Source organism: Perognathus longimembris, chromosome 1, assembly GCF_023159225.1.
Source record: "Perognathus longimembris pacificus isolate PPM17 chromosome 1, ASM2315922v1, whole genome shotgun sequence".
NCBI classification, from domain to species: domain Eukaryota; kingdom Metazoa; phylum Chordata; class Mammalia; order Rodentia; family Heteromyidae; genus Perognathus; species Perognathus longimembris.
The window spans coordinates 44,694,420-44,718,409 of NC_063161.1; the positions used below are offsets into that span (position 1 = coordinate 44,694,420).

The window sequence follows — 23,990 nt, forward strand, 5'->3', positions numbered from 1 at the left end:
TCCCAAAGTTGCTACATAGTTGACAAACCATTAATAATAGGTGAATTTCGTGTTCTCTGTGGTCTGAAAAATTGGTTTTGTCTTTGTGAAGAATGGAATGTCCATTGATATGTATATTTTTCCAGTCACATTCCTAACCCTGATAATTTTTTTTTTTTTTGGCCAGTCCTGGGCCTTGGACTCAGGGCCTGAGCACTGTCCCTGGCTTCTTCCCGCTCAAGGCTAGCACTCTGCCACTTGAGCCACAGCGCCGCTTCTGGCCGTTTTCTGTATATGTGGTGCTGGGGAATCGAACCTAGGGCCTCGTGTATCCGAGGCAGGCACTCTTGCCACTAGGCTATATCCCCAGCCCCTGATAATTTTTTTTTAACGTATATACTGATACTTTTAAAATGTGGCATATATGGGCTGTGAATAGGGCCCAGTGGTAGAGTGCTTGCTTCATATACATGAAGCCCTGGGTTCCATTCCTTAGCACCACATACATAGAAAAAGCTGGAAGGGGTGCTGTGGCTCAAGTGGTAGAGTGCTAGCCTTGAGCAAAAAGAAGCCAGGGACAGTGCGCAGGCACCGAGTTCAAGCCTCAGAACAGGCAAAAAAAAAAAATTGTGGCATATATACATAATGGACTCAGCCATAACGAATAAGTGATTTTGGTTGCAAGGGAAAATGAATGGAATTGTAGATCATCATGGTGAGCAAGATAAGAAAATCTTGCATATTTTTGCTCATATATGCACTCCAGACACAAAATGAAAATGATGGTAACGATGATGATAGGGATGAGGGATTAGTGGGATGGAAAAAGAAAGGAAAAGAATTTGCTGCATATTTATCACTTGCATTGGTTTGGTTTCTTTCTGCTTAATTTCAAAGACAATGTAGCTACTTTGGGGGGAAAGAGGATCCATGTTTCAAAATGAGTATTAAGTATATTTGGAATAGCAAAAAGAAAAAACAATGACACAGCAACCTCATGCAGAGCAGGCAGGCACAGGTGGCTCTCTCACAACCAGCAGCCTAGTCAGTCAGGGGAGGGGAGGGAAGGGCAGGCCTGGGGCTCAGCAAGGGCTCTGCCGTTCACCCTCCCAGACACAAACACTGGTCCTTGGCCTCTTGTGTATGAGTGCCCTGAGCCAGACATCAATGCCATGATGGCGGTGCTATTAATAGCCTATGTCACAGACAAAACTCAGCAAGGCCATAAAGACTAAGTAACTGGCTTGGGGCCAAGCAGGTACTAAGGCACTGGGCCTTTCCAGTCCTAGCCAGGGCATGTTCCTAAGGCCTTCAGCTCCCCAGGCCCAGCCTGGCCTTCCAGTCTCTCTCACCACAGGAGGCTGACTCATCAGAGCGGTCCCCGCAGTCATCATCCAGATCGCAGGTCCAGGAGATGGGGATGCAGCGGCCACTGGCACAGGAGAATTGGTTGGGTGGGCAGGTGCGAGCTGGAGAATGGGACAGGTGTGAGTGTTCATCATCCAGGCCCTTGTCATGTCTGCCTTTCTCTATTATTCTTGACCTACTTCTTACTATCTGCCTTTTCCCCTCCTGCCTTCCTTTTTTTTTTTTTTTTAAAGAGTCTTACTAGGTAGTTCAAGTTGGCTTGGAACTTGCTATGGAGCTCATGCTGGCGTCAAATTCTCCATCGTCTTGCCAATGCCTCCTAAGTGCTGGGATTATAGGTTCATACCCAGCTACTTCTCTAACCCCAGTGTCTAAACCCATCTGCAGTTTCACATGTCTCATGTCAATGCTTCATTCCATCACTTAAGGGGTCTCTGATATTCTCCAAGGAGAGGCTCCAACTGCCTCAATTTTTATCTCCAGTCTTGAGCTGGGCCCTTGCCCCTGCAAGCTCTGCCATGACAAGGGATGCTTCCTCTTGCCCCAGGGCTCCATCCTCTCTGCTCTGATGGCCTGGACTCTTCTTTCTTCTGCAGAGCCCCCTCTGTCTTCTCAGGCCCGGACCCCACTTCCCAGGTCCCCATGCCACACCTGAACAAGTAGCATTGGACTCATCTTCACTGTTGCCACAGTCATTGTCCCCGTCACAGAGCCAGCGGTTGGGGATGCACCGGTTGTTCTCACATTTGAATCGGTCTGAGGGGCAGGTGTGCTGATCTAGGGGTGGGGGTGGGGGCGGATCAGAGGTTAGTCAGGGAGTGGGGATTAACCAGCCAGGGACAGAGGCTGCCTGAGTCCCCTGCCCTGCCTGCTGCTCACTAGGTGGGGGGTGACTCACGGCAGAGCGCTGGGGCCTCGTCACTGTTGTCCAGGCAGTCATTGTCCCCATCACATTTCCAGCGCTCCTGGATGCAGCGGCTGTTGGCACAGGCAAACTCGCCCGGCTGGCACTGGGGTGGGGGCACGTAGGATGGGTTCGCTGTGGGCACCATGGGAGCATGAGGGGGAAGGTCAGACCCAGGCCATGGGGCAGGTGCTAAGCCTCCTCTACCTTTTCATGTCTTAATGGTATGGCTTAGTAGCATGCAGAGGAATTTTTCCTAGTACCAAATATTTTTCATGACCCAATGATCTGAACAGAAGCTGCAGTTCTTTCTCAAGTAGCATTGTTGGTGCTTATTGGACTCCAAAAAATTCTATACTTGCATGGACTCCATACATCACTGTCAAGTAGTGGTCCATGAGGTCTGCTCCCCACCACCTCCCTTTGGAAGTCATCTCAGAGACTTCTCCCTCCCCACTGGACTTCTTCTTTTGCAGATCCATCAACCCCAGAGGGGAGGAGAGGACCCAAAACTCTGCAGCCTCCCACCCTCCCTGAGTATGAAGAAGCCAGCATTCCAGTCAGTTCCTGTGCCACCGGCTTTCCTCTAGCTTTATATTTCCTTCCCCCCCCCCCCACTCCCTCCCTTACATCCCTCCTTCCTTCCCCTCCAATTAGGGCCTGAGCTAAGGGCCTGGGCACTGTCCTTGCCACTAGACCTGGATGTTGGTATTTGGCTTTCCCTCTTGATTCTCACTACTGCTTCCTGGCTACCTTCACCTCTGCTTTCCAAAAAAACAGTGCTGGGCTGGGGATATGGCCTAGTGGCAAGAGTGCTCGCCTCATATACATGAAGCCCTGGGTTCAATTCCCCAGCACCACATATACAGAAAATGGCCAGAAGTGGCGCTGTGGCTCAAGTGGCAGAGTGCTAGCCTTGAGCAAAAAGAAGCCAGGGACAGTGCTCAGACCCTGAGACTAAGCCCCAGGACTGGCCAAAAAAACAGTGCTGACTTTTTTTTTTTTGCCAGTCCTGGGGCTTGAACTCATGCCTGGGCACTGTCTCTGAGCTTCTTTTGCTCAAGGCTAGCACTCTACCACTTAAGCCACAGCGCCACTTCTAGCATTTTCCGTGTATATGGCACTGAGGAATTGAACACAGGGCTTCATATATCCTAGGAGCACTCTACCACTAAGCCACCTTCCCAGCCCCAGTGCTGACTTTCAAGGGACTGAAGCACACTCTCCTTCTATAGGGCGTTTAGCTCCCGGCTCAGTCACTTGCTCCACAGTCACTCCTGGCTCAGTTCTGGATGACCTCAACCTCTGTACAGATGATCCTCTGCATATGCTGGCTCTTCAGTTCCTTCACTCCCTCTGCCAACACACTCACCCTCACTGACCTCAGCCACTCATTCTTTTTTTTGGCCAGTTCTGGGGCTTGAACTCAGGGCCTGAGCACTGTCCCTGGCTTTTTGCTCAAGGCTAGCACTCTACCACTTGAGCACTCTACCACAGCACCACTTCTGGCCTTTTCTGTTTATGTGGTACTGAGGAATCGAACCCAGGGCTTTGTGCACGTGAGGCAAGTACTCTAATGCTAAGCCACATTCCCAGCCCCAAAGCCACTCACTTTTACCTGGACATTGACCTAAGCTATACAGACACTTTTCTACTCCTGGGACTCTGTCGTGAGTAAACCATCCAGAATGTGGGAAGGGATAGGAATGTGAGAAATAGCAGAGCATGATGAATAATGGGACTCTGGGTCAGGCTTTCTATGCTTCAATTCCTGCTTGAACTCTGGACCTCAGTTCCTTGATCTGTAAAGTGGGGAAAATAACAAACGCCTTTCCCATGGAGATGCTTAAGGAATATTTATGCCCTAAGTATGGAAGATATTTTTAACAGCAACAGGACATACATTAGCCTGTGTTCCATAAATGTTGGCTATGATCCTAACAGAAAATTGGAAACAGCCTAAATATCCAACAGTAGACAATTAAGGAGATCATGAAGCATCTACTGTGTTTGTGTGTGTGTGTGTGTGTGCGCGCGCGTGCGCGTGGTGCATGCACATGCGCGTATGCATGAGTGCATAGGCGCTGATACAAGGGTTTGAATTCAGAGACTGTGTACTTTACCTTAGCTTTTTCACTCAAGGCTCCTACTCTATCACTTGAGGTACAGCTCTACATCTGACTTTTACAAGTTAATTGGAGATAAGAAAGTCACAATCTTTCCTGTCCAGGCTGGGTTGGGACCAGGATCCTCAGATCTCAGCTTCCTGAATAGTAGGTTTATGGGCACCTACCAAATGATACATAGTTTAGCCATTATAAATGCAGCTTATGAGGGGATGGGAATATGGCCTAGTGGCAAGAGTGCTTGCCTCCCATACATGAAGCCCTGGGTTCAATTCCCCAGCACCACACACACAGAAAACGGCCAGAAGTGGCACTGTGGCTCAAGTAGCAGAGTGCTAGCTTTGAGCAAAAAGAAGCCAGGGACAGTGCTCAGGCCCCGAGTCCAAGCTTCAGGACTGGCAAAACAAAACAAAAAACCCAAATGCAGCTTATGTATTCAGGATGTACTGCCAAGAGAAAAAAGCAGGACAGCATGTGTGGCACGATTCCATTTATGTAAAAGTAAATGCACCAGGGCATGTTTGGGAGGACAAGACACTCCTCCAAATGGCAACAGTGGTCACTGAGGGGAAGTAGAATTTGGGGTGGTTGGATTTTCTCCTTTATATTCTTCTATACAGTGTATTTATTTTTACAATTAACATGACTCACTTTACCATAATTTTGAAACTTTTTTTGTGATCCTAAGGATTGAACCCAAGGCCTTAGCTACTGACCTATATCCTAGACCCTACTTTAATTTTGAAAAAGGAGGCTACTTAAAATAATGTAATAAGGGCATGGGGATGTAGCTTAGTGGTAGAGTTCTTGCCTAGCATGCATAAGGCCCTGGGATCAATCACAAGTATTGCAAAAAGTAACACAAAAATAACACAATAAGAAAATATTGTACACATGAATCAAAAGGGGCAAAAAACATTTTATAGACAGCCCGATGACAGTTGTATCAGAGATAGTATAGTCACATCCCCAGCGGCTCATGCCTATAGTCCTAGCCACTCAGGAGACTGAGATCTGAGGATCACGATTAGAAGCTAACCTGGACAGACAAATCCAAGAGTCTCATTTCCAGTTCAGAAAAAAAAAAAAAAAAAGCTGAAACTAGAGCTGTGGCTTAAGTGATAGAGCACCAGCCATGAACAAAAAAAAAGCCAAGTGAGAGTTTAAGGCCTTGAGTACCAGCACAAAAAAGAAAAAGTAGGGCTAGAGGCATGGTTCAAATGGTAGAGTGAAAATAGTGGGCAAGCAAACCTAGTGAGTTTGAGGCCCTGAGTTCAAGCCTTGGCACTCCCATAAACAAAACAAACAAAAACAACAGTATAAACCACTTAGAAAACAAAACTGGCATGTGGACATTACTTCCTCCCCTTTAATTTTCCCTATTTTGAAGTATTGTTATTTTATTTTAATAATAGGGAATTGAAGTTAAAAGGAATTTTGAATATTTTCTTCTTCCAAAGCTGCATAATTCCTCACTTAGATTTTCATCATCTTTATTTTTATTGTCTTTTCTAGGTGGGGTCTCTTCAGGTAACCCAAGTTGGCCTTGAACTTGTGATCCTTCTACCTCAGATTCCCAACTGCTGGGACTACAAGCATGTATCACCATGCCAGGCAATTTCCTGTAATCTTCCTATACTCTTAAGTCCCTCTGTTCTCCTTAGGTCCTCAACCTCAACTCTTATTTTCCATTGGCCCTACAAAGTCCTCCTTAGCCTCTTTAATTTTTTCACTGGAACCTGGAGGCCCCTCTGCCCTCTCTGTGGGGTCAGCTCCTTGCCCCTGCCCCATCCCAAGCAGACCCTTCATACCCAAACAAGTGACGCCATCTCTGTCCAACACCTGGTCCTCAGCGCAGGCACACTGGCGGCTCCCAGGGGTGGCCAGGCACAGGCTGCTACAGCCACCATTGTTCACTCGGCACTTGTTGGTGCCCACTGGCAGGGAGGATGAAGGGAGTTACAGGGATGGGTGCAGGCCAGAGAGGGGAGGGGAGGGGATTGGAGGCAGACATGGGGCAAAAAAAGGAAAAGGGGGCAGGGGGTACCGGAAACCGTTAAACTGGGCTAGGGGCTTCACAGAAGCCTCAAAAGTCAAAGCTGAGGATCTCCAATGCCACACAGGTCCCACTCTCCCCCAGCCCCAACCAAAGGGGGTACCTTGCTGCTGCTGGGCATCATACATGCGGATCTCAAAGACAGGAGGGCGCTCACTGCGCAAAAGGGTCACGGTGGGAGGTGCACCTCCCACACCCCTTTCCAATCGATAGACACTGCCACTGCGGTACTCAGTCCAGAAGAGGTAGTTGCCATGGTGACACAGGCCAAAGGCGTGGTTCAGCTCAGGACCCTCATACACAATCTAGGAATGGAGGGGATGTTCTGAGGAGTTGGGAGACAAGTGGGGAGACCTCCTCAGGAAGGTCTGGTCCAGGAGAGTCCCCTGACTGAAATGGCTCTGTACACAGCGAGTTGCTTGATCTTGAACCCACAAGTAACTTAGCAATGGGAGTGACACTGATAATGAAGTGTATCACTTAGTCTCATTTACACTCATTTACATCCCCAACTCACTCTCTTTCTCTCTCTCTCTCTCTCTCTCTCTCTCTCTCTCTCTCTCTCTCGCTCCTGAGCGGACAGCTAGAGTTTCTCCAGTCATTTCTTCATCTAATAAACATTTATTAGGATCTATTAAGAGCCACGCTGTTGTAGTCTTTAAGAGAGTTAAAAGGGGGGGGGGGGCTGGGAATATGGCCTAGTGGCAAGACTGCTTGCCTCATATACATGAAGCCCTCAGTTCGATTCCCCAGCACCATATATATAAAAACAACCAGAAGTGGCGCTATGGCTCAAGTGGCAGAGTGCTAGCCTTGAGCAAAAGGAAGCCAGGGTCCAAGGCCCAGGACTGGCCAAAAAAAAAAAAGGAAGCCAGGGACAGCACTCAGGTCCTGAGTCCAAGCTCTAGGACTGGCCAAAAAAAAAGACAATCTGGCCCTTGAACATCACTGTCTTATGGACAGACACATGGGCAATCCCCATATGAAAGAAGGGTGTGGAGATAACATTCCAGAGGAGCTGGGTGCTAGGGAAGGAAGAGATGTGTGGTCTCTCCATCAGAGGAACTGCCTGAGCAATGGCTCAGGGGACAGAGGCACCACAAGTGTGGGAGGAGTTACAAACTTACTCAAAGACTGTTAGGGTGAGCGAGGAAGAGGTGACATTGTCAAAAAAAAAATGGACTCTCTACCTGACTTACGTAACTGCAACCCCTCTGTACATCACCTTTATAATAACACTAATTTTTTAAGTGTTGGGGTATAGGAAGCAGCAGGGAAATGAGGTACTATCCAGGTACTCAGGGGTCATTATCATGAAAGACCTTATTTCCCTAGAAAGAGTTTGGCTGGGGCTTGGAATGTGGCTTAGTGCTTGCCTAGCATGCACGAAGCCCTAGGTTCAATTTCTCAGCACCACATGAACAGAAAAAGCCAGAAGTGGTGCTATGGCTCAAGTGGTAGAACATTAGCCTTGATTGAGCCCAGAGAGGTTCAGGGACAGAGCCCAGGCCCTGAGTTCAAACCCCAGGACTGGCAAGAAAAAAAAAAAAAAAGAAAAGAAAAGAAAAGAAAGAGTTTGGCCTACACATCTAGACACACAGGACTCAGGAAGCACATAACCACATACATGAACAAGTGTGTGTGTGTGTGTGTGTGTGTGTGTGTGTGAGAGAGAGAGAGAGAGAGAGAGAGAGAGTTGTTCCTGCCACATCTCCCTCTTCCGGGCAATGAGTGCATATTCACACAGAGATGCAATGATGTGCACAGGACACTCATATCCACAGACAAGGTGGGCAGACATAAATATATATATAAATAGAAGCAATCCCACACAACACAACACATAGGATACATACACACATACACACACACATGTAAACATGTATGGAGAGCATATAGCACACAAACGTGGTCTAACAATGCACATATGCCTGCCCACCTTCCGGTCTGTGCCATTGAGCAGGATGGTCTCAATGCGGTCATAGAACGCATCCACCCAGTAGAGACGACCAGCTGGGATGTCTAAGCTTAGACCATTGGGCCAAAGCACTGTCTTGGACGTGACAAAGACCTCCCGATGGGAGCCATCCATCCAAGCCCTCTCCAGCCGTCCTCGCCGACTGTCCTTCGGGTCCTCCTCCCAGTCTGTCCAGTACATCCACCTGTGTAGGTAGTGACTGGTCAGCATCCCAGTGGCCTCACTTGCCATCAACAGCCTTCTCTGTGATCCTGTGTCTATAGCCCCACACATTGCATTCACTTAGGCCTCCATCAGCAAACATTTACTCACTGCCCAAGTTGAGCTAAGCACATCCTGGCACATAGGGATGCAGCGGAGACCAAGGTCCTGCTCCCACAGAGTTCATCCCCCGCCCCACCTCCATGAGACTCTTATTTCCAACCAACCACCAGAAAACCAGAAGTGGCACTGTGACTCAAAGTAATAGTCAGGGACAATGTCCAGACCCTGAGTTCAAGAACCACAACGGATCAACCCCCCCCAAAACAAACAAACAAACAAAAAACTCATTACAGTTGGGTGAAGTGTTCATGCTTATAATGCCATTTAGTTAGAGGCAGAAATCAGGAAAACTGTGGTTCAAGATCTGCCAGGGTAAGAAGTTAGCAAAACCTTATCTCAACCAATAAGCAAGAGGTGATAATATGCACCTGTGTTCCCATCTTTGGGGAGATGTAGGTCAGAGGCTCTAGGTTCCAGGCAGGCCCCAGGCAGAAATGCCATTCAGTTTTAGATCCTATCAGAAAGGCAACTAAAGCAAAAAAGGGCTGGGGGTGTGGCTCAAATGCTGGTCTAGCAAGTCTAAGGCCCTGAGCTCAAACCCCAGTACTGCCAAAAACTAAACAATGTCATGTCATGTCAGAGAGTGATAAAAATCAAGAGGAAAATGAATGATAGGTTGGAGAGCTCAGATCTGATGCTAAGAGGGAAGCAGATCGGTCAGTATCTGGACATTCCAGGAAGAGGAAATCCAAAAGCTCTGAGGTCAGTGGGCCATCACAGATGACAGAGGGTAGAGACAGAGCTTTTGGAGGTAGGAAGATGCGGTGAGGGTTGATAAGCATCAGACAGACCCAAGGAGCAGAGCTATGCAGGTCTGATAGGAGCACGCATCTCATTCTAAGGATAAGAGGAGCAGGTAGAGGGATCTGAGCTTGGAGAAAGAGGATCAGATTTCCACTTGTGCTTAAGGCATTGCCTTCATTGCCCTAAAGACAGACACACCTGCTCCCCTTTCAGCCTCCCATTCCTGCTTCAGCACCTGGCCTCAGCCACCCCTTCCGGCTTCACTCTATCTCTGTCTCCACTTCTCTGACATGCCTCCTCTCCGGACTGGGAGAACTCACCCATTGAGTGGATCCACCACAATGGCCCTGGGATGTGTCATCTTGCCCTCGATTAAGGTCTTTCTGGTCTGTGCCGCCTTTTCCAGCCTGGCCACACTGATCGTTTTCTTGGGCCCATCATCTGTCCAGTACAGATTGTCCCCCATCCAGTCCACGGCCACACCTTCCACGTTGTGGATGCCTGTGGAGACCAGAGGAGCCTTGAGGCAGAGCCTTAAAGGAAGCACCTAAGTGTCCCCCTCTGGCTCTGCAGGACACACAGTACTGGGGGGCAACCAGGGTTCAGGCAGGGAAGTGGGAAGCACCTGGTGTCCTTGGTGGGCGGGTGAATGAGAAGGCGAGGTGGGGCAGGAAGGGGGAAAGAAGACCCTTTGTGTTGCCACAGTTGTGTGGAGGCAGTCTCTCAAAACTGCACGTGGCAGCCAGTAAACTGAGTGGCTGACATGGGTACTTGCATGAAAACATGTGTGAGCCTATGCCTGGGTGGACAGCTGAAGCAATGTACACCGGTTCTGAGTATAAGTGTGACGCCACATCCTAGGCCTGAAAACCCTGAACTAAAAAAACAAATTAGGAAGTGAGTTTTCACTTAGCCAAAGGCTTCATCTCAAGCATCCTTTAAATAGTAGTTCCCCTGGTAGAGGGAACCCCAATCTTTTCCTGATGAGAAGTTAACTTTTTATTTCCCTACAGTCTTATGATTGCTGACTGCTAAGGTTCTCTGAGTGGCAGTGGAGGTGGGGAACAAGGCGATGGGTGCTGTCTGGCATCAGCCGGATGGACCGGTTAGGGAACTGCATCCTGGGGCTCCAAGTATAGGTTTGGGGCAAAACTCATAAAGCCCAGGAGCCATGGGATGAAATCCAGAAAACAGTACACAGTGAACCTGACCAAGTAGTTCAGAGGGAAGCAACTGGATCACAAGTCACAAAACACAGCTTACTTGGGATGTGGTGGGCATAGTTTTGGGTGGTATGTCTGTGCGCCTGCGCGCGCGCGCGCGCGCGCGCGTGTGTGTGTGTGTGTGTGTGTGTGTGTGTGTGTGTGTGTGTGTGTGCCCGGCTGACAGGCCCAGCTCTGATTCAGAGCATCAGGCTTCTCCCAGCTGTGTGCTGCTCCTCCAGGGCTCTGAGCCAATGGCAGAGAGATCCTGAGTTTTCCCAAGGGCTGGCAAGGCCGGCCCTTGCTGCCTAATCCATCCATCCTCCAGTCTCTTTTCAGCTCAGCCAAGAAGAGGGTCACACAGGGGTCAACATGTCTATCCCCTCATCTCCATGCCAACCAGTCCAGCCAGACAGCCAGCAGGGGGTCCCCTCCATGCTGAGAGGGAACAGAGAAAGAGATGCCTGGCCCCAGATCGTTTCCTGTCACTCAGGACTCCTACCCTCGCTGCTTTGGGTGCCCTTACCATCCTTCAGGATGGTCTCCCGCTCGGTGCCATCAATCTTCTGGCGGCCAATGAGGTAGCTGGTGGTGTCAGCAAAGTAGATGAAGCCACTCTCAGCGTGGAAGTCCAGGGCTCGAGGGTTCATGAGGTTCTCAATGGGGATCATGTGCTCATCTGGAACCTTGGCCCCCATGTCCATGCCCCGGATGATGCCGGGTCGGCCCTTGCCATACACGAGGAACAGCTCATGCTCTGGCTCTAGGGCAGGCACAAACAGGGGCACAAAGTCACATACTCACATACAAATACACATATAGAAAACTACCCGCTTCTCCAGCTGCAACACCCAGCTGTGCAGGGCCAGGAGACATGGGACAGGCAGGACTCTGAATCACATAGACAGAACACGCATGATGATATGCTTGACTGTGTCCAGGGCCACGTAACCTAGGGGGGTTAACATGCACACTCAGGGGGAAGCAAGGGGGTGGGGGGAGGACAACATGTTTTCAGTTAAGTGTTCACTGCTTAGCAGTGAAATGGCCTGGCCTGAAAGGAGTACTTGCAAAGTACGCTGGAATCGGAATCTGATCGCTTTCCACCACTTCCTCTGCTACCATCTCAGTCTAAACCACATCACTCCTTACCCACACCACCGAAATAGCCTCCCGGCTTCTTCTCTGTGGCCCAGCCTCCACCCAATAGCAGTGTGAGTTTACATAATGTGAACCAATCACGTCATTTCTTTTGTCCACAGTCACCCTGAGCTTCTTGTCCCAGTTAGAACAAAATACAAATCTCTCCCTTCATCTGTCTGCATTCACACCACTCAGCCCTGTCATCCTTTGGATTATTTCTCCTGCACATCAAGGCCACATGGGTCTCAGGGTCTTTGCACTGTCTGTTCCCTCTGCCAGAAATGTTCTTTCCTTAGGTTCACAATGCTGATTTCCTTACATTAAGAGAGCTTGGTTCAAATAACATTTCATCAGAGAAGACCTGTCATCACTAAATGTGTGTGTGTGTGTTCACATAAATATCAACACCTAAAGTTATATTTACTCAATTTTGTCTCCTCAATTAGACTATACGTTTCTTGAGGCTAGGCATGATGTCTGATTCACTGCTATACTGTCATGGCCCAAACAGAAGTAAACACATACTGAGTACTCACTAGATTACTTGTGGAATGAGTGAATGGATGAACGAATGAATGCATGCATGCATCCATTTTCAGACTTCTCAGATGTGGTTATGCCTATGCCCTTCAGTCCTCTCTCTGCATCTCAGCAGAAGCAGCAGGGGAACCATGGGGGGACATCTGAGGACACTCCCGCCCTTCCCTGCCACTCACTCTTGCAGGACTTCCCGTCACTCCCCAGGCTGAATCCCGAGCGGCACCGGCATGTCCTCGCCTTGTGGCTGTTGGCCAACAGACAGATGTCGGAGCAGCCGCCCGGCTTGCCATACTGGTCATTCTCACAGGCGTGGCTCCTCACTGAAAGCAGGGTGGAGAGCCATCAGAAAACCCCTCAGGGCCCATGTGCTGCCCAAAGTGCTTCCTGAAGTCTGACCACACTTCTTGCTCCTGTGGTCCTTGTGCCTATTGTCCCATTTCAGATTTTGGAAGCCACAGGCCTGGGATTTCTCCAGCCCACGTGGAGATAGACTAATCTTTGGATTCCCTCAGATGGGAGCTTCAGTGGTCAGGGGACAGAGTCCTAAAGCTACCTGCTCAGGTGCTTTTGCTCTAGAGTAGCAAGGGAACTGGAAGGAACAAAGTGGGCAAAAGGCAGGGTGACCCATAGGAGTCAGCAGGAGCCATGGTGGGCAGCTTGGAGTAGATGCTTAGGTGAAGCATTCATGATGTGAAAGAATCAACAGTCCACAAGTAGACTCATAAAGGAGCAGTGATCTTGAGCCTAGAGAGCTATGGGGGTGAAGGTAACTTTGGAGGGGGTATGAAGCTTGCTTACCGCGGGGCTGACGGCGCTGGTGGTAGATGTGGAGGGCACCACCCTTGTCTACACGGGTCACAACCTGGTACTCTGTGCTGTTAAAGCGGTTCACACGGATCACACTTGTTTTCTGCTGGGCGTTGGCATTGTCCGAGTTGGTGGCATACAGATAATTCTCAAACACAGTTAGTCCATACAGGTGCTCAATCTACGATAGACAGGAGTGGTCAGCAGAAAAAGTAAACTTCTCAGCTCTCAGCAGGCCCAGACTTCCATCCAAACTCCAATGTCTGCATTCCCAAATTTACTATCTACTTGCTTAACTCCATATTTTATTCCTGTCTCCTTAGGTTAGGCTATCCAGTTCTTCTGGATATATTTTAATTTTTATGTGTGAGCCAGTTCTGGGGCTTGATTACAGGTGCACTTTCCCACTTAAGCCATACCTCTAGTATAGCTTTTTGCTGGTTAGATGGAGATAGAATGTCTTGAAATTTTCTGTCTGGGCTGGATTTGGACCTTGATTTTCAGGTCTCAGTTCCCAAGTAGCTGGGATTATAAGAGTAAGCCACTGACATCTGATCCAAGAGTACCTCTTTAAAGAACTTTTAGGAAGTGGAGATATGGCTTAAGTGGTAGAGCACCAGCCTTGTGTGAAAAAGCTGAGTAAGAGCTGATACTGGGGGGCTGGGAATATGGCCTACTGGCAAGAGTGCTTGCCTCGAATACATGAAGCCCTGGGTTCGATTCCCAAGCACCACATATATATAGAAAATGGCCAGAAGTGGTGCTGTGGCTCAAGTGGCAGAGTGCTAGCCTTGAGCAAAAAGAAGCCAGGGACAGTGCTCAGCTCAGGCCCTGAGTCCAAGGCCCAGAACTGGAACAAAAAAAGAGCTGATACTGGTACTAGTACAAAATAGATGACAGATAGATAGATAATATTGCCCTTAAAGAACTTCTAGGATCTTCTAACCAGCGATTTCTTTTTCTTTTACACTGTCTCTCTGGTGATATTCTGCTATCACTTACCTGGTGTGGTAAATAGTGATACTGTATATACTGGTATTAGAACTAGGGAAGTGAAAGGGAATATCAAAATCAAGAGACAAAGGATAAAAAGACAAACGACTCCAAAAGCAATACTTGCAAAACCATTTGGTGTAAACCAACTGAACAACACATGGGGAGAGAGAGGGAAAGGGAGAGAGGGGAAGGGGGAATGAGGGAGGAGGTAACAAGCAGTACAAGAAATGTACCCAAGGCCTAACGTATGAAACTGTAACCTCTCTGTACATCACTTTGACAATAAATAAGAAAAAAAAAAGAAAAAAATAACACACCAAAACAACAACAAAAAAATAGTGAACTTGTCCTACCCCATGCTACCAAATGCCTTGAGGGCAGGAACCATATCCCTCATGGATTAAGGCACACAGTATGTGATTTAATAATTTTAGTCTGAGTTAGATTAGGGCCTTAAACTCTCTCTTGAGAACACTCGGCTTGACCGCAGCCCCTAGTTTTAGGAAGATGGAGATAACCACTTGCTCTGAGCAAGTGCTATAAAAGCCCCCACTACCCACATTTGCTTGTCCTGGATGGCCATCTTTCCCAGTTTACCCCAAACCTGAGCTCTGGGGAGCTTGGGGTTTTGCTGATTTATAGGACTTTCAAGGCTAAAACCAGGGCAGTCCCAGGAAAACTGGTATGGGTGATCACCCTAATTATCCAGGAATGTAGTTGGCACCTCTGAGCAGCAAATCCTCTTGACTGGGTTTGAGGAGCCAGTTGTGTAACCTTAGGCAAATCACTAAACGTCCCTTCTTTCGCCTGCCAAAAGAGGTCTAAAACATCCACCTGCTCATTTTCTAGAGGGTATTTTGAGGATCAGATGAGAAAAAAGGAAGTAAATGGTGTCTAAAATGTCTGTGGAAGCCATATCCTTCCTGTTGTCTGATGTGCTTCTGCCCACCCCTCTCCCCTTAGAGGACTTGAGTTAACCATATTGTCTCTCAATTACCTGGAAGCCTACACATTCATTCCCTGAAGGCCCTGGTTAGTTCTCCCACAATAACTAAAGACGAAGAGTCCCCTTACCAGGATGCCCTGGATGATGGTCTGCCGGCCCTTGCCCTCGTAGTCTACCACCTCAATGTAGTCCAGGTAGGCATCAGCCCAGTAGACGAGGCGGCTGACAAGATCCAGGGTGATGCCATGAGGAAACACTATCTTGCTATCCACCAGCTTGGTGCGGTTCTGCCCATCCATGTCGCAGCGCTCCACTTTTGGGATCTGCCCGTAGTCGGTAAAGAACACCTTCCTGTGGGCAGATACATGTTAAATGGGGTCTGGATACTGGGTCCTCCCCTGGAATGTCTGCCTTCCCTTCCAAGGTCAGAATCACTGCCTGCCATTCTTACCCCATGGCAGGATCCAGGGCAATGCCTTTAGGATTGTAGAGTTCCAGGTCTAGCAAGGTGACACACGTGTCTCCATTTCGGTTGCACACAAAGATCCTATCATCGATGTCATCCACAAAATAGAAGTTTCCTGTCAGCCAGTCGATGGCCATCTGTTCCACGTCTGGAGAGTGTGAATGAAAAAGCTATGGGGGAGGGTAGGTTTTCCTACAAAGCACTTCCCATGGCTGTTGCTGAGCCTACACCTGTGAGCCCACATTCTCTGGGGGGCCCTCCTCCCCTACCCAGTTATGGCCATTGTCTTTCCCCCAGTTCTGTGGGTGCTGTTACTGGTAATGTCACACTTGGTCTTATATGTGTCATGTTCCCAAATATTTGGTCTCTCCAAATACAAGTCTCTGAGTATCCTTGACACCTCCTTCTTCCCCCTTGCTTCTCCACCTCTTGGTCATTCTTGAGCAGAAGCTATCTTCTTGGGGATACCAAAAGGTAGTGAGGACAGGTCGACCAGCTAGTTCCAGGTTTTTGTTTGTTTTTTTCCAATCTGCTTTTACTTGAGATAAGAGTACCCAGGCTAACTAAACCATTGAATATTTTTGCATTTGTTGCATTTTTACCCACTTTGCATGGTAAGATATGCTAAGTCTAGTAATTTCACACTAACCAGAGACACTGACTGCAAATTTTAATATGTTGCATGAATTTAAAAAAATTCTTTCTAGGGGCTGGGAATATGGCCTAGTGGTAAAGTGCTGGCCTCGTATACATGAAGCCCTGGGTTTGATTCCTCAGCACCACATATACAGAAAAAAGCCAGAAGTGGCACTGTGGCTCTAGTGGTAGAGTGCTAGCCTTAAGCAAAAACAAGTCAGGGACAGTGCTCAGGTCCTGAGTTCAAGCCCCAGGACTGGCAAAAAAAAATTCTTTCTGTGCCAGTCCTGGGATTTGAACTCAAGGCCTGGGCACTGTCCCTGAGATGTTTTGTTCAAGGCTAATGCTACCACTTAAGCCACAGCTCTACTTCCACCTTTTTTGAGTAGTTTATTGGTGATAGATTCTCATGTACCTTCCTGCCAGGGCTAGCTTTGGACCACAATCCTCAGAGTTCAGCCTCCTGAGTAGCAAGTGTGAGCCACTGTCACCAGCTTGAATTTTGTTTTTAATGCAAAATTGTAATATACATCAATAAGCTCAATTTAGAATAAATCTATTCTAAACGATGGGGTTCAAGGAGATCAAAAAAGGGAAGGTCCATGGTGGTACAAGGTTAGGAATCAGTAACAAGGACCCAACTTCCTGTACTTCCTCGCACATCCCTGCTTCTTCAATGTGCTATTGCTCAAGCTCCTAATTTCCTAGGGAGGGTCAAAAGGAATGCAAACTAAGACATATGTTGAGAGAGAGAAAGAGAGAGGACCAAGACAGAAGCCTGGAGGTAAACCAGCAAGGGGGGAGCTCCAGGAAGATGGCAGTTGGAGGTGATAGAGACCACATACTTACCCTCAGCCTAAGCTATGGAGTGATAGAAGAGGCTCAAAAGAGCCAAAGAAAGGAGAATGAGGCAAGGGTAACAAGAAGTCTGGGAGCAATCCCTGTTGGCCTTCTCTAGGACCCATTCACTTCTTTTTCTTTCTTTTTACTTTTTTTTTTTTTTTGGCCAGTCCTGGGGCTTGGACTCAGGGCCTGAGCACTGTCCCTGGCTTCTTCTTGCTCAAGGCTAGCACTCTGCCACTTGAGCCACAGCGCCACTTCTGGCCATTTTCTGTATATGTGGTGCTGGGGAATCGAACCCAGAGCCTCATGTACACGAGGCAAGCACTCTTGCCACTAAGGCCATATCCCCAGCCCCCAACTCACTTCTAAGCTTCCACTGTCATCTGTAACTAGGACCACCAGAGACAACGCCCCTTGTACACTGGGTGATTCCTAAGGGAGACTTTCTGGGATACTTGCCTTGAATGCCAACAGGTAAAGAGATCTTTCCATTACCTTGTCTTTGGTTGAAATTTATCCCATGCTACCCGCACCCAAGCCAGTAGACATTATTCTGCCTCTCTGCAGCTATCAGGTGTAATGACAGGTTCTGTTCAACTCCTTCCTAATTCTCCCTCCTCCCCAAGAGATTCAGAGGCTGTTTCCTAACAGTGGGGGGAAAGGGAAGGGAGGGGGGCAAAGGGAACAGGAACATGGCTCCTAAGGAACTTGGCTGGCTGAGTGACTGACTCACAGTCACAGGACTGAAGCTGGGAGGGGAAAGGGGGGAGAGGCCACTGGAGGCCTTCATCAAATTAAGTTTCCTCTTCAGGTCCCCTCTAGAACTCCACCCCAAGATGACTGGTGAAAGAAGTCACAGGAATGAGGTGTTACTTCCCCAAACCCAACCAAGTCATTTTTCAGGGCTTCCAGTACTGTCGCATGTGAGAAAAGGAGGACAGTAGCTTGGGAAGGCCCAGACCCTGGAGGAAGAGGCTCAGTGCAAGGGTTAAAGCATCCAAACTGCCCCCACATGCTGTTACCACAGAGAAACCCGATTAAAATGAAGCTACTGGGCTGCCTCCAAAGAAAACTGAAATCCCAAAGCTGAGACCTGCCTCCAGTCCCAGGCAGCCAGCAGGGCGGCTGAAAGTCAAACAGAGCTGTGTGCCCTTTACTTGGTGGGCACGGCAGGGGCCTGGGGGCTGTTGGCATGTACATGAAATTCATCAGTCAAAGCTGTTTTTCCAGCACCAGCTGGCGCGTTCTGTCCTTCTATCCAACTTCCTGAGGCTCTCCTGAGTCACTGCCCAGCCTCAGGGCTGGCAACACCCTGCCCTTGCTCCATCCACCCTTCCCTTGGCAAGAAGGGAGGAGGAAGAGGCCTGCAGAGATCTAATGCTCTAGTCCCAGGTGCAGTAGCATACTTAGCCTCAGGATGGGGTAGCCTGAGGGCCCCCTCCCTCCAGGCTTGCATTTGCAACTGCTTCCCTAAAGGAGGGCAGAGTAGAGTCCCTACTCTCAGATATTTACCCTTGGCTGGTCTCCCCTTCCACCTCCCCAAAGGCCAGGCAGGGCCCCACTCAGCAGGCCGGTGAGAAGTTGGCAAGAACTAGAGTCCCCAGCCTGCCTGGCCTCCCCTTTGGTATTTTTGCAGCTGGAGACTATTAGTTGTAAGCAAAAATCCTTTGTTATCCAACCCCCCCTCCACCACATTATTTTCCTCTCTCTTAAAGTTCAGATTCCTCTGCCTGCCCCAACACACACACACACACACACACACACACACACACACACACACACACACACACGCACGCACACACAGAGGGGGGGAGGGAGAGAAGCTACCACTCCAAAGCTGAGAGGAAAGATGGGGTCTCAAATTGGGGAGGGGTAACCCTTTTCCTGAGCCCCCCCCCCCCCCATGCACAGACTCTGGCCCACTCCTCTTTGTCCTAAGGGCTAGAGTTCATGCAAAGCCCTGGACTTTTGTCTAAAGGGCCTAAGCATTCTGGTCCTACAAACATGGAAAGTATCTGAACCCTGTGATCCAGCCTTGCCAGGGCTGACCTGGCCCAAAGCACCCTGACCCCCAACCCCTGTAGGAGTTCTGGCCCAAAGCTCCAAAGCTTAGGAATGGAGAATCTCAAATAAACTCCAGGAAAGGAGTGTTCCCCTGTTAAGGGGGGAGTTTGGTAGTGGTCTGCTGGCTGAGAAGTTAGGTATCCCAGTGTAAAAAGGGAGGCTAGAGGACAGGGAGGGATGGGTGAATCAGAAGTCGCCCGCCTATGATGTTGCAAAGGACTTTCAGTTCCAGGCCCCAGAATAGACCCGGGATGTGTGTGTGCAAGCGTCAAACCCTCCCTGCAGCCCTAGCCCAATTGCTTAGCAGGCCACACTGCACAACCCAAGTTTTTCTCTATTTCTCCATCATCTACATTTCACAAGAGGTATTTCTTGAGCAAACAATGGCTGCTTTCCCAGAAACACAACCCCCATCAGATTCCCAAGAAGACCCTAGGTTCAGTTACAGCATTCCAGTCATTTCTCTGAAAGAAGAATATCTGAAGGAAGAGTCTTTATACCTTGAACAGATGTCTCCTGACACACCTGAAGATTACAGAATGAGGCACAAGGGTCCCCTGATGAGGAAGGAGACTTTAATTTCTACCTTAATCACCTCCCCAGGAAATACATCGGGATTCCGGTTCTTATTCCAGCCCCCCTCATCCCTTCTGTTGCTATGCTCCGCCCTGGGTCCTGATGAACTCTGGACATTGGCAGCCTTAGTGTGAATTCTGGTTCTGTCACCTTCCAATAGTGGGACCACAGGCAAGTTACTCAAGCAGAGGGTCTAGAACATAGTAAGCATATCACATATGGGAGCCTATCGTTCGTGCCGCCATTTTCCCTCACACCAAACTCATCTCTCCCACCTTCTCATCAAATTGCCTCTCATGAGGGCTCTAGCCAGAGCCCTGTGGCTTTTACACTGAAGGTCAGCCCTCTGGGCGGGAAGCAAGGGGCAACAAACTGTTGTTCTTTTGGACCAACTCAGGCTTCCCTATTAGGAGCTTTCCTTGTTTGAAGGATACATCCAAAGACTGTCAAATATGGTGAAAGATCCTTTGATGGGGAAGAACAATCCTATTGGAGGGAGCTTGCTTTATAAGAGAGAATTTTCCTTAAAGGAGAGAGCTTACTCCTTTGTTACAGGCCCTACTGGCAGCAGCTTCTTTTCTTTCTTCTTCCTTTGTGTGTGTGTGTGTGTGTGTGTGTGTGTGTGTGTGTGTGTGTGTGTGAGAGAGAGAGAGAGAGAGAGAGAGAGAGATGGGGCTTGAACCCAGGGCCTGGGCTATGTCCCTGCTACTTTTGCTCAAGGCTAGTTGCTCTACCACTTTAAACCATAGCATCACTTCCTGTTTTCTGGTGGCTAACTGAAGGTAAGAGTCTCACGGACTTTCCTGCTTCAGATTTCAGCCTCCTGAGTAATTAGGATTATAGGCATGAGCCACCAGTACCTGGCTTCTTCTTCTTATCATTATTATTATTAATTATAGTTATTTTGTGCCAGTACTGAGGATTGAACTCAGGGCCTTGGCACTTTCCTTTAACTTCTTCACTAAAGACTGGCACTTGAATCAGAACTGTTTCCAGCTTTTTGCTGGTTAATTGAGTCCCACAGACTTTCCTCCCTGGGCTGGCTTCAAACTTTGATCTTCAGATCTCAGTCTTCTGAGTAGCTAAGATTGTAGGTGTGAGCCACTGGGGCCCGCTGGCCTCAGCTTCTTTCATCACCATCTGTTCACCTGATTGCAGATACTGGGAGGGCAAGGTGCTGCCTTTCATCTCTGTCCCTGACATCAATGCATGCATTGATTTATTTAACAGATGTTTATTCAATCCTCAGTCCTCATTCTGTTGTCCTAGAGATGGGACATAACGTTCGCTTCTTTTCTGTCCTTGGGATTCTTCTTTTCTGACCTTAGGGTACATGAGGACCGTGGGGGAGGAAAATTGGTTATCCCACTCAGAGATCTTGCCCCCACAGTTGGGAGGACAGACAGAGAGTCTGAGGACTCCCAAAATGGAGCAGAAGTCTGTGTAGCAGGCCAGGCAGAATCTTTGCTAAGTGACATGGCCTCATGTTCCAGTTTGCTGTTCAGCCCTGACTTCAACTTCCCTTGTTCCACCAGCAAATCCAGAGCTTAGCCACTCTTTCCTCTGGCATCGGTCCTGTTCCAGCTCATACATCCAGTCTTAGGTTTATGCCTTGCTCCCTTCCCGGCCTGGTCAGATCTCCAAGAGGCATTTTGTTCCAGATCCCAGGGATGAGAGGCCTGGATTTGACTAGGCCTGTCTTAGTCTTTACACTATTGAGAAATCCTCATGGGGCTCTAAAATATGTCTGTCTTGCTTAAGTTACTTCCTTTGGCTTGAAAACAGGGAGGACAGTGCTGGGGGCAGGCCGAGCGGAGAGAAAACTTCAAGGAGACAGCGGGGGAGGAGAGGACAGGGCTGGATCTGGGCCGGGAGACACAGGGCTGGCCCTGGCTGGGAGAGGCAGTGCAAGGCCGGACTCAGATGATTAGAAAACTAGGAAGGAGAATGAGGAATGGAGAAATCAAAGTGCCAGGATTGGGGGGGGAGGGGTTCCTAGGCCTAAGACTAGGGTAAGTATTCCTGCCCCTCAGTATTCTGATACCCCTTGGGTGTCAGACACCCCCAGGCCTAAGAAGGGGCATGTTTTTTAGGTGTGGTAAAGTCTGTAAGTGTTCTTCTGGCTTCGGATGAGGGCTGAGAGGGCCCAGAGTGTCCAGGACAGTGGGGAGACAGCTCCCCTTTCAGTTCAGCACAGACTGGAGAGGGGCTGCTGCCTTCTCCTTTGCCTGCCCTCTAAATACACCACTACCCCATTTCCTGTTGTGATTTTAAACACACACACACACACACACACACACACACACACACACACACACACACAGTGGGAGGGAGAGAGAGAAAAGTGAAGTTGGCCAGCTGGACGTGGGGATCTATTTCGCAACTTTGCTGCCTGCAGCTTAGGGGACCTTTTCTGGGCCTCCCCACCCACCTCCTTCCCCATGAAGTTTGGTGCAGGCAGGGAAGCCCAGGACTCTCACTCATACAAAGTCCAATACTTCGAAGTGACCTCAGCAAACCCTATTTCCTTCCAGGCCTCTATTTGCAACCTCAGAGCATCCCTTACCATACCACACCTTCCAAGGGCATTTCCCCCGCTCCTATAACCCCCCCACCCCCACCCCCTAGTCAGCGTCATTTCCTCTACAGTGGAAACAACCTCCCAGTTGGAGCAAAAACAGACCAGAACTGGCTCAGTAGAGGACAACTGCTCAGGTTGGGAAGATGAGGTAGCATGAGCAAAAGGACCTTGGAGAAGGTGGTCAGAAGTGGGGATTAAGGGCTGAGGATATGGCCTAGTGGCAAGAGTGCTTGCCTCGTATACATGAGGCCCTGGGTTCGAATCCCCAGCACCACATATACAGAAAATGACCAGAAGTGGCGCTATGGCTCAAGTGGCAGAGTGCTAGCCTTGAGCAAAAAGAAGCCAGGGACAGTGCTCAGGTCCTGAGTCCAAGGCCCAGGACTGGCAAAAAAAAAACAAAAACAAACAGAAGTGGGGATTAAGATAGGAAGGCCAGGTCTTGGTTCTGTAAATACAAGGCCTATTGACCCCTCTGGGTCTCAATTTTCAGAACCGTAGCCTTTTGTGTGTCACTTCGAAAATATTTGCCATTGTATGTACAACTTAGACTATTATTTACTTATGATGTACTCTCCTGGTTTTTTTTTTTTTTTGGTTGGTCTTGGGGCTTGAACACAGCCTGGGCACTGCCCCTGTGCTCTACCCTTTTAAGCCACTAAGCCACTTCCAGTTTTCTGGTGGCTAGCTGGAGATAAGAGTCTCATGGACTTTCCTGACTGGGCTGGCTTTGAACAGAGATCCTCAGATCTCAACCTTCTGAGTAGCTAGGATTACAGGTGTGAGCCACTGGCGTCTGGCTTGTATTCTCCCTTTTTAGAAGTAATGGGCCACATATTTGCTTAGTATGTACTGGAGGACTACCACCTGAGAGGTATGGCTCCACCAGATACATGCCCCGCCCCCAACTTTTCTTTTGGTGTGTAGGGCATGAATTCGTGGCCTTGTGCTTTTGCTTGGCTTTTTCGCTCAAAGCTGGCATTCTACCACATTCTACCACAGCTCCACTTCTGGCTTTTTGATGGTTAATTGAAGAATCTCATGGACTTTCTTGCCCAAGCTGGCTTCAAATCTTGATCTTCAACTCTCATCCTCCTGCTAGGATTACAGATATGAGCTACCAATACCTAGTACCAGCTCCTTTTGAAGTTTGTTACATTCTAGATAGGTTCTTACTTTATGCCCAGCCCAGACTACTATTTTCCTACTTGTGCTTTTTTTTTTTTTTTTTTTTGCCTGTCCTGGGCCTTAAACTCCAGGCCTGGGCACTGTCTCTGAGCTTCTTTTGCTCAAGGCTAGCACTCTACCACTTGAACCACAGCACCATTTTCTGGCTTTTTCTGTGTATGTGGTACTAAGGAATCGAATCCAGGGCTTCATGCATGCTAGGCAAGCACTCTACCACTAAACCACATTCCCAGCCCTATGGGGGAGAGGGGGGCTATAGTGCTAGGTACGTGCCACTGTGCCCAGCCATTGTATGCCCACCTTTCACTTTCCACACCCCTGTAGTTTACAATAACAGGTTCTAGATACCAAGCCCAACCATTGGTTGAGATGAGGTCTCATGAACTTTATGACTGGACTGGCCTCAAACCACAATCTCTGGGTCTCCACCTCCCAAGAAGCTAGGATTACAGGTTTGAATTACTGTACCTGGCTACTATTTCTTTAAATCAACTTCACTTTGTTTGTTTTGCTACATTCTAAA

The 23,990-nt window shown here is 48.7% G+C and overlaps 1 protein-coding gene across 1 annotated transcript in view; it reads right to left on the minus strand.

Moving 5' to 3' along the window:
• Positions 1-23,990, minus strand: part of Lrp1 (LDL receptor related protein 1) — a 92,660-nt gene that overhangs the window by 46,864 nt on the left and 21,806 nt on the right. Inside the window, exons 7-18 of the mRNA XM_048361289.1 lie at positions 15,565-15,727; positions 15,242-15,464; positions 13,163-13,352; positions 12,541-12,684; positions 11,208-11,444; positions 9,800-9,980; positions 8,373-8,595; positions 6,537-6,738; positions 6,189-6,314; positions 2,246-2,386; positions 1,999-2,124; positions 1,332-1,448 (exon numbers count right to left, since the gene is read on the minus strand). Of these exons, the coding sequence (XP_048217246.1) occupies positions 1,332-1,448; positions 1,999-2,124; positions 2,246-2,386; positions 6,189-6,314; positions 6,537-6,738; positions 8,373-8,595; positions 9,800-9,980; positions 11,208-11,444; positions 12,541-12,684; positions 13,163-13,352; positions 15,242-15,464; positions 15,565-15,727 (2,073 nt within the window). The remainder of the gene's footprint in view (positions 1-1,331; positions 1,449-1,998; positions 2,125-2,245; positions 2,387-6,188; positions 6,315-6,536; positions 6,739-8,372; positions 8,596-9,799; positions 9,981-11,207; positions 11,445-12,540; positions 12,685-13,162; positions 13,353-15,241; positions 15,465-15,564; positions 15,728-23,990) is intronic.